The following is a 13,201-nucleotide window of genomic DNA, read 5'->3' on the forward strand; positions in this document are numbered from 1 at the left end:
CTGACACAGCAGTGGGGTTAGCCATTGACTGCTAAGTTGTTACACTAAACTGGGATGCATTTGTGTTTTTCTAAAAGTCATGTATTAATACAAGCCAGTGAAAGGCCATGTTGAAAGAAACACATTAATCAGTCCTAAACCAGCCTCCTACCAAGGAGATATGAAAACCTGTTTAAAATACAACCAAGAGAGACTTCCTGTCTTGTATATTGTCATGCAAAAGCAAAGGCATGACTTCTGGCATGCTGTAGATGCCCTTTTATTCTCCCACAAACTCTCCTAACTTGCTACAAAGTTGAGATCTTAGGTGCATTTCAGGCCTTGGCATCTGGTTTTTTATTACATCCTCCCATCTATTCTTCCTCTCACAGGAAAATATTCTTCATCACACAGTTACCCCTGAGCTGCAGGGAGATGGGCTTGTAATGTTTGAAACCTAATAAAGGCTATTGGGCAAACAACACCTCTGTTCACAGTTAGTAGAGAAGTGGGCTTTAGTACATAGAATTTACTGTTTTCGTACACCAAAGTGAAGGCTGCAACTCCAAGGATTGCTCCTGTGCTTTCAGAAATTAGATAGTGGCCCTTGGGAACAAGTGTCATTCCATGGACAATATGTGTGAAATGAGGGTGCTTGAGGTTTAAGGGGAAACAGAATTGAATGTCCAGGAATTTATGCTGGTGACTAAATAGGAAGAAAAATTCCCTTTCCTCAGAGCATTTAGCATTCTTACTCAGCTGGTGTCTTATTTGGAGCCATATCTATTCTGAAAATGGAACAGGTGATGCACAATGTCTTTCTCTCTGACTGTGTGCTCCTAGTTTGTTCCCAAATTCTTTGGCTTTGCTGACAAAAGATGTCAGCTCTAGAACGTGGAATACAGATGTGCAGGAACTGGAGAAAATAATTTCTCCCTATGAGGGTACCATCTCTCTCTCTCCCTCTCTCTATATATATGCATACATACCCATATATATAAGATACTAGCATGAGTAAAAATCTCTGCAGTTAGGAAAACTATTTTCCACAACAGTTAACTATTTAATTTTTTTTTCTTCACTGGCAGAGCAGTCAGTTTTATCAAAGGAAGACTGTTTTGTCACACAGATAAGTGAGTCATGAGCACACAAGATGGTTTATGCAGCACATCTCTAGCAGGACTATGGATGCAGCACCCTTTCCCCAGGCCTTTTTTCCAAGTTTGACTATAGAGGCTTTCTGTTATGCTTTGCCCCATGGCAGGTTTTTTAACCTTTTTTGATGCTTGAACTCAAAGCTGTTTATTTTAATCCTACTTCATTAGTGTGAGTAAGAGTAGGAGTTTTTGTTTAGGCAACATCAATAGTTGGGACAGTAGCTGTTTTCAGAGTCTTTTATGACTTTGATTGAAAGTGTTATTTATTAGTGTGAAGGTTTTGTAATGAAAGCTCTGAGTGTTGCACTTTAGGTAGGATCACTGATCAACACCAACTTGAGTCCTGCTCTGGAAGCCATAGCTTCCAGATATTTAGGAAATTTACTTTTGCTTTGCTTTAGACCTCCTTCATAGCACAAATTTATCCTACTACTCTGTAGGGCTGTCAAAAGAATAAAATAACAAAACTGCAAGACACTCAATATATATCAAGTGCTACAAAAATATCCTGTGTAGTATCAAGCCATAATATTAGCATGCCCTGACTGAGAATGTTGTGTGGGCTGTGAATTTAATGTGTCTGAGAATAGGCATTTACTGCTGGGTAGAGCCTGGTTAGCAGCACTGAGAGGAGTCACCCACAAAGCAGGTACAGCCCCAGCAGAAGTCTGGGATTTAATGCATCCTCCTGCTCTTCCATCCTTTCATTGCTCATAAAACATTTCAGCAAAACTTGTGGATCTTACTGTTTAGTTACCTGAGCTGGGGAGATGGTTACCTGCTAGAGGGTTTAGAAATAAATCTTACTAGAATTCATGTCCTCAATGGAAAAACATCATTGCCTTTTGTGACAAATCTAGAAGGCAATGATCCAGATTTAGCAAACCTCACAGTTTGGGATGAAATACTCCTGCTGCTGTTTCCTGACTGCCTCTTGACTAAAAGAAAATCAGTGGGTGGCAGGTGAGCCCTCTCAGCTTTGTATGGTAGCCCTCATGCAACTTTAAATCTGAAAAAAAATGTGCCTGCACACCTCATTGCAAGGAGGAATGCCTGGTCCTTGCTTCCAGAGACAGCTGCACAGCCAGCACATGTGTCTGCACCATGATCCCACCCCAAAGCTCCAGACAAAAGCAGGAGAGGAATCCCAGCAGCTGCAGAAGGTTCAGTTTATGAGTCTTAATTAGGGTTAGGAGGTGGTGGAGGTGTTTCTTTTCATAATTGTCTAGTGATGGTTGGAAGGGCTCCAAATCCCAGTTCAGGTTGTCTGGGTAATGCTGTGTCTTCACAGGGGAGGAGTTCTGAGCCTGTGTTACTGCCACATCCCTCTAAAAATACAGAATGCTTTTATGGACCATAGGGTTTTTCTGTGCCCTACCAGGGTGCTCTTAGTTCTCCTTCCTCTTTTCCCCTGCCCAAGTTACACATGTTTTTGCACAGCCTCATTTTTCCACTTGTGTTTTTTCTTTGAGAGGAGGGTACCACCCTTGCAGCTCTTATGACATTGGCAAAACTCCCACAAAAACTGGTTTGAGTCCTCCACACCCAGACCTGGTTATTTTTCCTCATCAGTTTAAAGGAAAAACCTGTATTTTATGTATTTGTCTTAGATTACAGCAGCCACCTTCATGCACTAAAAACAAAGCCAAGACTGTCAGTTTTCTATTTTACCTGTTTTTCGGTTTTACCTGTCATCATGTAGGATGCCCTACCCTTGCTTTAGAAACAGAATCATTAGACTCATATATTTTGAGTAACTTAGTTTCAACCCTGCTTCTACAGCATGTATCTTTTGTATGAAGTCTGTTATAAATAATCTGCCTGTAATATTCACAATACATAGTTTCTAAAAGATTGACTAGGAATTTTCAAAATAAGAGGAGTAGTTTGGGGTTTTTTTGGTTGGTTGGTTGGTTGGGTTTTTCCCCCTGTGATAGGGAGGAGTTATAAGTTGATCTAGAAGTACCTGATCTCAAAGTAAAGTTTTACAGGATATTGCCTACTTGTATCCTGGACATCTGAATAGCAATGGGATAAGGCTGAATGGATGGAAACTTGTCAAGAGACCAGTATTTGTGCCCAAAGAGTCTAGTTCTGCCAATGAATCTGTTAGTCTGGTTTTGTAGTAATTAGGAATGAAGTTCAGAATCTGGTTCTGCCAATGAATCTGTTAGTCTTGTTTTGTAGTAATTAGGAATGAAGTTCCTACCCTGGTAATCTTTCACTGCATTTTCATCAGACCCAATTCAGATGTGGAAGTTTTACTGAGTTTGACGTTGCTGGGAAGAGGAGAACCATCCCAGATTAGTCAGTCCTTCTGAGGGCTGATTCCACTCACTGCATTTGCTCACAACTATTTGATGTTTGCCATTACTCAGTCTCTGGCGTCAGAGCACAAGGTGTGACCCTGTGTGTTTAAGTCACTGATCTTTTTAGAGGAAAAAAAAAAAATCAAAATCTTCCTTTATGCAGGTGCCTGCTGGATGTTCTCCAGGCTCTCATTTTTTGTCTATCAGTCATTGATTTGGGTGCTGTTCAGAGGCTTTCCCTTTTTGGGGCACTATTCATGATGAAAGCATGACCTTGAGGGGTGTTGGTCCCACAGCCTCTGCTGATGCATCGTGCTGGAACTTCAGCATCCTTGCTGGAGGAGCTTAGTGTGCTGGGTGCTTCCAGTTTACACCTCTTGGGTCAGTTTATCAGGGACTGATCATACAGGATTTTAAAAACTTTAACATTGTTATGCATGTGTGGTTTGTTTTAGACTTAGAGACTTAGCTCCCAAAGCAGCAATAAGTCCATATTTCCTTGCCTCACTCTTTTTGACAGTTTTGGCACTTGCTCAGCTCTATAACCTATCCAGGTTACTTCCAAGCAGCAGCAGCTCTGTTATATTGACTTTTAAGTGCTTAAAGTAGCTTGAAAATAGGGAGAAGACAGTTCCTGGCAGTGATATAGATGAACAGGAAACATGTCATTAATTCTAAAGACCCTTCAAATAACTTCCAAATATTAATTAGCTCCCGATTCTTCTAAGCAAACTCCTTCTAAGCTAAAAACCCATTTTAAACCTGAAGCACAGCAGCTTTTAGTCAGGAGTTAATGGGATCTGCCTCTGGATGCTCCATGGCTTGCCAAGGAGCAGCTCCTGGGCTGAGGCATGACTTGGAGTTTGCCTCAAGGGTACTTTTTCCAAAGAAATTTGCAAATTAAGTACCAGTCACAGCAGCTTGGAATTCCAAAAGAGAACTGCCCGTAAGGGCAAGTTTAGTGGCATCTCCAGAAGCTGGAAGTGGCTGACTGGCTTGTAGTAAATCAGGGGTGTCCATAAGGGTGGGGTAGAGAAGCCCCTGGCTGGAAACAGGATCTGCATGGGATGGTAAATGTTCTGCTTTCTAACTACTGTACTGAGGAGAGCTATGGTCATTTAAATGTCTTCAAAATACAGCATTGCCATAGGTAACTGCTGTTAATAATAGAAATGAAACTGAAAGGTCTCCCAAGCTGCCAGAAGCTTTGGAGTGGCTTTAATTTCCAGTACCTGGACAAAAAACAGAAGACAGGATCCCTTTGCTGTAAGAGGCTGAGTCAGAGTGAGTACAAGTTCCCCATGACTTTTGGTTGCTTTAGTAGCTGATTTAGAGCAGTTTGTACTTTGAGAGGCTCAAGAGAGAATGTTTTGAGAGGAGCTGCCTGTTGTCTTGGAATTTCCAACTTCAAGACAGCACCTGGTGTGCTGGTAGAGCCCAGCAGTGAGCCCTGCTCGCCCTTTGTGTGGCTGGGTCCTGCAGGGGTACAATACAGCCCTGTGTAATCCAAGCAGTCAGCTGTCTGACAGCCAATACAGGCCAGCAACAACTGGGAATGTTTTTCTGTGGAGTGGGAGGAAGAAGGAATGAGGTGGAACTCTGTCAAATTAGAAAAAAGAAAATATCTCAGTTGAGCAAGAGAAAGGGACCTTTCTTGGCCTTTCAGACCAGAAGATGTGGGGATGCTGCAAGTTGGCACAGCCAGACTTTGGTCTCAATTTCAGTTTTAAATGGACATTTCATAAAACAACACTCCCAAATGAAGCAGCTCCCTGGAGGCAGCTGTATGGCACAACTGGCAAAAGTCTTGCCATGGATGTAGCAATGTCCTTCTGGCAGAGCCTTTTATTGGAAAAGCATCTTGCTGTGTCCAGTAAAATCACCCAAACTGTTGTTGTGGATGGATGCAGTTTAGGAACTAAGCAGTGCTTTCCAGAGCAGGAGGAAACCAACTGCTGAGTGAGCCACAATGTTACACCTCCCACTGGGAATTTCCAGCCCTTTCCCTCTTCCTTCCTCCCTCAGAATATATATAGTAAATCCACTAAATTGAGCCCTGGGGGAGGTGGCTCCCGAAGGCAGGAGCTGTAGCAGAGGCTGAGTGGCCCCAGTTAAAAGTGGCTGACAATACCATGGCCAATCCTGGGAGCATCCCAGTCATACCACCCGGCCTGGCAGCAGGGGAGATGTCTCAGACAGCTATGCTGGTATTGAGTGGGAGGAAAGCTCCTTAAATAGCCACCAGTGGCTCCTGTTCCCTCAGTGTGTCAACACTAAGTTGTTGTTTTATTCTCTGAACAGGAAAAAGTAGTCAAGTCATTGTGTGGCAAGCAAATGATAGAAATGAAATAATGTTTTTTTGCTTTTTCTAGCTGCTGGATCTGTTTTAGCACACAGCAGATACTTTCCTTGTAATTTTGCATTTCTATTCAAAAACCTCCAAGGAGCAGATGATAACCAGAACAGAAGAGGAATAGATTTGGGTAAAATCAGGAGAGTAGCTTTCTATTGAACTTCATCACTGACTGCTCCAAAAGAACTTATCTAGGTTTTGGGTTTGGAATACTTGCATTTTGAGGGGGTAAGGCAGCATTGGTGCCTTCCCCATCATTGTTAATCTTTGTATGTGGTTAAATTATAGTTCATAATCCATTCTTGAAAAGCCTTACTCTTAATATACCTTACACTGTCTGCTTGTTCTTATTCCAGGTGAATGGCAAGTGTTGTTGTGGTGCCAAATCAATAAAATAGGATTTCATTTAATTAATATTGTCTCACAGCCCATTACAATCCTAGATAATTCCAAACAACTGTTTTCCTCTTTCAGATTTCCCCAGCAACAGGAGGGGATGTTGGCAGTGGTATGGAAAAACAAACCATTAGTATTCAGGTTAGCATTGTAAATTGGCAACAGATCTCAGCTCTTTAGGGGATTTGTCTTTTGACAAATTGTTAGATAAATCTGAAATTGTAACTAGCTCCCTTGTGATGTTTGTTTGTCTGTAGGCCAGATTCTGTCCTTGCTAGCCAAATTGAAGGTTAATCTAAGCATTTTCCATGTAATTTCTGCTTTTTGAAATGGCAGTCATGAACCTAGGAAAGAGATGTGGCCTAATGTGTCTGGGGAATTAAGTCACTCATTTCCATACTGTTGTACTTTGTTTGCTTTTCTTTAGTGCTCTGAAAACAAATTAGTAGAAAAAACATCATCTGCAGGATGGTTTTGCTCTCTTGGCATCCAGGGAGAGCCAAGTTTTCCTCCTCCTGGGTTATTTCTCCCTAGAGCAAATGATGCTTTCTTTAACTAGATGACTTCTAGCGTCCTTTGCAAGGTAATTTTTATCTTATTTTTTAAAGTGCTCCTCACCTTAGGAGAGCAATATCTGCTGACTTAACCAGACCATACACTACCAACCACTGCTTGTAGTATATTACTTGTTGGAAGACCTCAATTTTTTTAGTGAATAGGGTCTAGAAATTCAAAAGCTCTCAAACAGGAATAAAGTCTTTTACTCAGCTTTCTAACTTTCCTTAAATTCAACTCTTTGTTGGTTTTTTTTTTATTAAAAGCAGACAAATGAGATGAAGAAGAAAGCAAATGGCAAGTGCTAAACTTGCAGGAGGTTGAAGAAGCAGGAGAGGATTCAGTGTGATCATGTAGAAGGTGGAACCCTGAGGAGAATGGTTCTGCCTTTGCATGTGAGGTATAAAGTTCTGAGCTGCCCCTGTAACAACAGGAATCCATTTCTGAGCTGTAACAAGACATATCATGGCAACATTTATAGGCTCTCTTCAGCCTGGAGGAGAGGTGGCTGAGGTAGAATGAGAGAAGGGCTTATAAAAATCATGAGTGGCAGAGAAAGCACCTGCAGGTACTGATCATTTGGGATTTGCCTTGTAGAGACTGAGCATCAGCAAATGAAATTAGGAGATGTACGGAACAGTCAGAGCCTGTTCTTTGTTCTGCAAGGTGCTGTGAGCTCTTGCTACTGTGGCAGCAGGATTTTGTTTATGTGTGAGGTTAGCTTGCAATACTTCAGACAGCAACTGGACAAAATAAGGCCTGTCAGGAAGTTTTACTGCAACAGCACAAGCTCTGGCTCCAAAACACCTCGAGTGCAACATGTTGGAGGCTTGGAAAGTGTTCTGGAATAATATGATTACCCTCTTGCCAGGCAGGATGCTGGGCTGTAAGTGACCCAGGACAGTGGTTGTTGTGTGCCTGAAGAATCCCAGTTGTCAGCTGGCTGACTTGCTTTTGACATTTTAAAGTTTTCTGCTAAAAATGAGTGTTCTGCTATCATACTTTCTTTAAATGTTCTATAGTTTTGATGTTAACAGTCAAAAAGTGCTGTACTCCCTAAAGGATAATCCAGAACTTGTAAAGCATCTTTAGTAGCAGACAGATAAAATTTGTATCTTAACTGCATAAAACTCCAAGTTTAATACATTGGCTAGTCTTACCTCTCTTGAAATAATTAAAAAAATATTGTTTCTTCTATTATTCTGTCTTAAAATATTTGATCTACTGAATAATATCCATTACAAACATACTAAATGATATAAACATTTTCAACCCAGCTCCACTTTACTTATGCACAATTTTGTCTATTCACCTGCTGTTATCTTTCTTTGTAATAAAACTGATTTCATTTCTACCTCAGCAAGTCAAACCTTTTGTAGTTTTAAGTACTTTTAGGGGTACTCAACCTGCTCAGTCTTACATTGGCTTCCCTTCCTTCAAAGCTGTATTAATTCTTCCATAACCCAGGAAGGATTTTCCAAAGACATTATTTCAGGGAGTACATTCTTGACTTCATACTGAATTCAGATACATGGGGGTCAGACACTGCAGTTAGATTTGGAAAAGCAAACGTGGTGACACAGCCTGAAACTACAAAGCTGTGGCAGCGCTGGGCTTGGAATTCTCCCTCTGGAGAGGCTGGGTTTGGAATTCTCCCTCTGGAGAGGCTGGGTTTGGAATTCTCCCTCTGGAGAGGCTGGGGCTCGTGTTACCCTGCTCCCTGAGCAGCTGCTGGGCTGGTGCTGGTGAATGGAGCCCCTTGTCTGCTCGCTGGAGCCAATGACAAGTGTCTGGCTTTCACCGAGGGGAAGCGGTTCCGCAGCCAGAGCTAAGTTTAGTGCCATGGATTTGTTCCTCTGACTTCACATTCCCGCTGCCCCCCCTGCAAGGAAATCAGGCCAGAGGGCTGAGGAGGAGCAGGATAACTAAACCTGCCTCAGCCAGGGCTCAGCTGGATGTCAGGGGCTTTCCAGCTTAGGAGTTTTCCCTGGTTCTGAAGTTCACAACACGACATGCAATTTTTGGGCAAGTATTCACGCTAAAGCTCAGCTTTTCTTGGAGGAAACACTTGGTTGTTTTCTAAGACAAATGTATTTCAAAGGAGGCAAGATGACAAGGGTATTTTAGTCAAATGAAGTAAATATTCTAAAAAGGATCCCCCTTCTTTGTTCAACAGAAGAAAATGGCTGTGGCCGATGGTTTGAACAGCATATTGGTTGCTGACAAATGAGGTTGAGAGTTTTGTGATTTATTTTTAGCTGGAGAATTTTTTTTAAAACAGAAGTACTGTGTAGCCTTGGCAGTTGCTGCATATTCGGTGTGGGTGGATGGAACTGAGAGATCACATCTGTGCTAAACAAGCATTTTGGGATTCCATTAAAAAATTAAACTCATGTACTGGAAACTGAAGCTGTACCAGCTCACCTGGGGAGCTCTGCCCTCTGAATATCCTCCACAAGGTAAGCACTGCTGCCTGCCCAAGGCACTTGCAAAAATACTTGGCCTCAAGATATGACATCAACTCAGATTTGGGCTATTAGAGACATTTTCTTTCTCTCCTGACATTACAGGTCAATGAGTTAATCTCTATCCTTTCCTTCCAAGTTTTCCTTCTAACTAAAAAGGCTAAAAATAAATTTCAAAAAGGCAGCTGAGAAACAGTTTAATGTGGTTGTTGATCCAAGTGCTGAGTCTAAGGAGAGTACCTAATACTGTAAGGTAGCTAATAAGATGTAATTATGTCACTGGGAAAGCAGCTTGGACATTTATATCATGTTAGCTCAAAGGTCTGATCAGTTAGTGCTTTACAGCTGCAAAATAAACCTCTCTCCAGCTTGACTTTGTGAGTGTGGGTATTTCTGGTTTATTCAGGGATCAGCTGAGCTGTGATTTCTCAAGTAGCCTTTTTGCAGAAGAGCTCTTACTGCAAGTGTTTGTGTTGCACTGTGTGTAAATAAGTACCCATGTGATTTGCTTAGAAGTAGATAATATCTGGCTTTGATGTGGCCAGTAGTAGCAACTCCCCAGGAATTCTGTTGCAGTGAAGTGTAATCCCCATTAAGCAACTTCTCTCCCAAGGTACTGATTTAAAATAGTTCTAAATAACTTGCTGTAAGCTGGCGTGTATTTGGCCATCCCACCTTTCCTGGAGCAGGACTGGGTGACCTAATCCTCCTCACCCTTCACACTGGAGAGGTTTACTGGAACTTGCCAGGACAGAGGAAGAATGTCAGACACACTTTTGATCTACAGTTTCCCAGTTAGCTTTGAAACCTGTGTCCCTTCCTAGCACTCCTGTCCCTAACTCTGGCATTGTGGCAGTAGTTGCTGTCTGCTGTGGGCAGCATTCAGAGGAAGAGACTGGAGCTTCAGTACTCAATGGAAGGAGGTATGTGGTACAGAGCATTTACACTTGCTGCTCTCTGCTTGTTTCTAGACTCTTGCAGTTGCAAAGCTGACTGCCTCTATAGGAGCTGAGCAAATCCTTGGGAGTTAAAGGAGCAAACACTTGGATACAGTATTCACAATTTTGCAAAAGGGTTACATTTGTAGTTTTTTTGTTCTAAGAACCTCTTTGTATTTAATTTTAATTTCATTAAAATCTTTCTTCAGGAAAGGAAAAGGTTTTTTCCTTATCTGCTGTGCTGTTGGGTTTTGGTTCCTCATCCAGAGACCCATTTAAAGAAGTCAGACTTGAACTGTGTCTGGTCTGGTGCTTCTGACCATTCCCAGTACCTGTGCCAAGATACAGCTGTTCTACCTTCTAACAGCTGCTAGCTCCAGCTCTCTTGTGCTCGCATGGGAACCTCACCCTAAAGTGCTTTGTAAGTGTTTCTAAACCCCTGCATCATTTTGCTGGCTGCACTTACCAGAATTGCTTTTCTGACAGAGTTCTGTGAAGATCTTAGAGGTGATGAGAGCCAGAATATTTGGTTAATAGTATTGTACTGAACATGATCTATACTTCATCTACTTCAAAATTCTCTCTTAAAACAGCAGAGCTACCAAATGCTGCTGTGGATGTTTCAGTCACAGCCTATACTTTGATCTATGAAGAAATTGATGCATCTTGGTTTCAAGGAATGAAGATTTTCAAACAAAGGCTTGGGAGTTTAAGCTTGATTTATTTCCTGCTGGATTCTGCACCAAAAAGCTACTTCACCAGAAATTAGTTGGGGAAGAAATAGGGAAGCACTGCATTGTGTTGATAATGGGAGAAATGTGTCACTGACATCTAAGCAAAGAAATTGGCTGAGGGACACCTCTGATTGCATTAATAACCAGGGAAACAGAAGACATGCAGTTTTTCTAAAATCTTAACACAGCTAACCCCTTGTAATGTTCAGGTAGACAGACAATGTTTTGAATTCTTCATACATTGGTGGAACTAAATCTATTGAGATCAATATCTCTCTCTCCTTTTACCAATTAGATTCACTAACACCAAATCCCAAAACCTTGTCTTCCCTTGGATTTCTGTATTAAGCTAGCCAAGAAGCCCCTCTCCTAGGCAAAGACCTAGACACACTTTAAACCACTTTAACCCCTGTTTCATATCAGCACTTCATCATATTGCAAAATTAATCTGTTTGCAAGGGATGAATCATATAGAGATCTCTTTCTCCATGTATTTCTCACCTGAAAACAAAGATCCCTTTTATCTATGTCAGATATATTTTGATAATTGAGGCATGACAGTGCTGCCAGCTTGAACTATTTCTTTTTATATGATGTGAGCTGTTCATGATGCAATTTTGTCACTGACTCTGAAATCTCCTCCCTTTCTGTCTCTCCCAGCCTGGTGCCATAAATAGAAACCTACTCCTTGCCCATCCCGAGTTCCTGGCTTGGAGCTGTATTTCTTGGCTTTCCTCAGTGGGTTGTTTACAATACTTCAGCCTTGCCCCACTCTGTGGGAGGCCCCAGGACTAACTATGGGTCTGTGCTTGGCTCTAGCAAACCACATTATTAAGAGTCTGGTTGCTTGCAGGAGAGGAACACCTAGGAATGGCATTTAGGTAGTGCCTGCATTTCACCAAGGCCATATGTGAGCTGTCTGACCCCTTCTAACCAGTGTTTTGCCTGGCCACAGGATGTCAGCAGAAAATCTAGGTGGTCCATTTAGGTGAAGGCTGCAGTCTGTTCCAGGGTAAAGGAAGTTCATAGGTCTGCTTCAATACCACCACATTATTAGACAGCAGAAACTTGGCCTGTTCAGCACTGGTTGCTTTTCAGTGTCTAACTTGTCTTGAGTATTTTTGGTTAGCAGGAAGCACTGAGACTTGGCTTCAGAAACAAAGCTGCTGTAGAACTTGATACTGTTCCAATCATGTCAGCAAAATAGGAAACCCACTTGCTGCTGTGTTATCAGTTTTGTTTCCTTGTATTCATTAAGGCAGAAATCCTCCCACTACAAAGCCAGTTAAAGATCTGAAGGTCCAGTGGTGTAATGTTTTGTATGTGATGTATGTTTTGAAGGTGCAGTGGAAAATACCAATTATACCAGCACTTATTAAGTACTTGATGGTCTACTTTCCATGAGTTGATGACCAATGCCTGTTCTTTGGTGGTCTTATAAGTAAGAAAATAAAATGAGTCTGTCTGTAAAACTGCATCCTACATAATTTATTGGTGTTTAGTTCAAGGACTCAAGAGGAGAATAAAATATGTGGCATGTTCAGGGATCTTGGTGGCTTTGTGTTTGAGTTGTCCCTACGTGAAAAAATACACACAAGTCTACACCCTGTGGGTTTTGTTGTATAATATATCAGATTAAGGCTGTATAACCAGTATTTACCCCATAAACCTCCTTGTCTCTTTCCTTCCATTGACAAACCAGTCACTTAGGCCTATGGCAAACAACACCAAATCAATTTCAGGGCTGTATTTTCATTACCACATTCTTTTCTTTGATTAAGAGATGTTGAAATTCAGAGTATAGCAAGTTTTCTAGAAGCTCCCTGAACTATACATTACCAAGTAGCATAGTCAGCAAGATTTCCTTTTATTCAACTTTTCCCCACTGCTGGAAGAACTAGAAAAATGCTTCTAAATGGATGACTTAAGTTGTACAGGAAGGGTAACCACTCTCAGGAAACAGCTTTGAAGGGCACCACAGGGAATAGGGTAAAGAGCTGGGAAGAGCTGCTGTGCCTGAAAGTGGATTCTTCCACTGAGGAAGTTGAGTGTGCCAGAATTAAGATTTTATGTCATGCACTTACTGTGAAGAGCACAGGAACAGGATGCAGATGTGGTGGATGCAGGTGTCAAAGTGATGGCCTGTTGTGTAAAATATCTGTCTAGGAAAATCAGTTTTAAGAGAGAGAATGGCCATCTAGTAGCCAGAAAGATGCTTGGTTTTATTCTGGCTGGGTGCATTTGACAGGACCTTATGAACTGCTGTGTACTCTTTGTCCTTTCTACTGGAGAGCACCTTCAGCAGTGCCTGGAAA

At 41.7% G+C, this 13,201-nt stretch overlaps 1 protein-coding gene across 2 annotated transcripts in view; it reads left to right on the top strand.

Moving 5' to 3' along the window:
* The window catches only part of ABL2 (ABL proto-oncogene 2, non-receptor tyrosine kinase), a 45,064-nt gene that overhangs the window by 10,973 nt on the left and 20,890 nt on the right, over positions 1-13,201 (top strand). Inside the window, exon 1 of one of the 2 annotated variants that reach the window (XM_063165389.1) lies at positions 8,956-9,208. The exons of the other annotated variant lie outside the window; for it this stretch is intronic. Within the exon in view, the coding sequence (XP_063021459.1) occupies positions 9,142-9,208 (67 nt within the window). The 5' untranslated portion in view covers positions 8,956-9,141. Of the gene's footprint in view, positions 1-8,955; positions 9,209-13,201 lie in introns of those variants that run through there. 2 annotated transcript variants of the gene reach the window in all.

This window comes from Melospiza melodia, chromosome 11, assembly GCF_035770615.1.
Source record: "Melospiza melodia melodia isolate bMelMel2 chromosome 11, bMelMel2.pri, whole genome shotgun sequence".
NCBI classification, from domain to species: Eukaryota; Metazoa; Chordata; class Aves; order Passeriformes; family Passerellidae; genus Melospiza; species Melospiza melodia.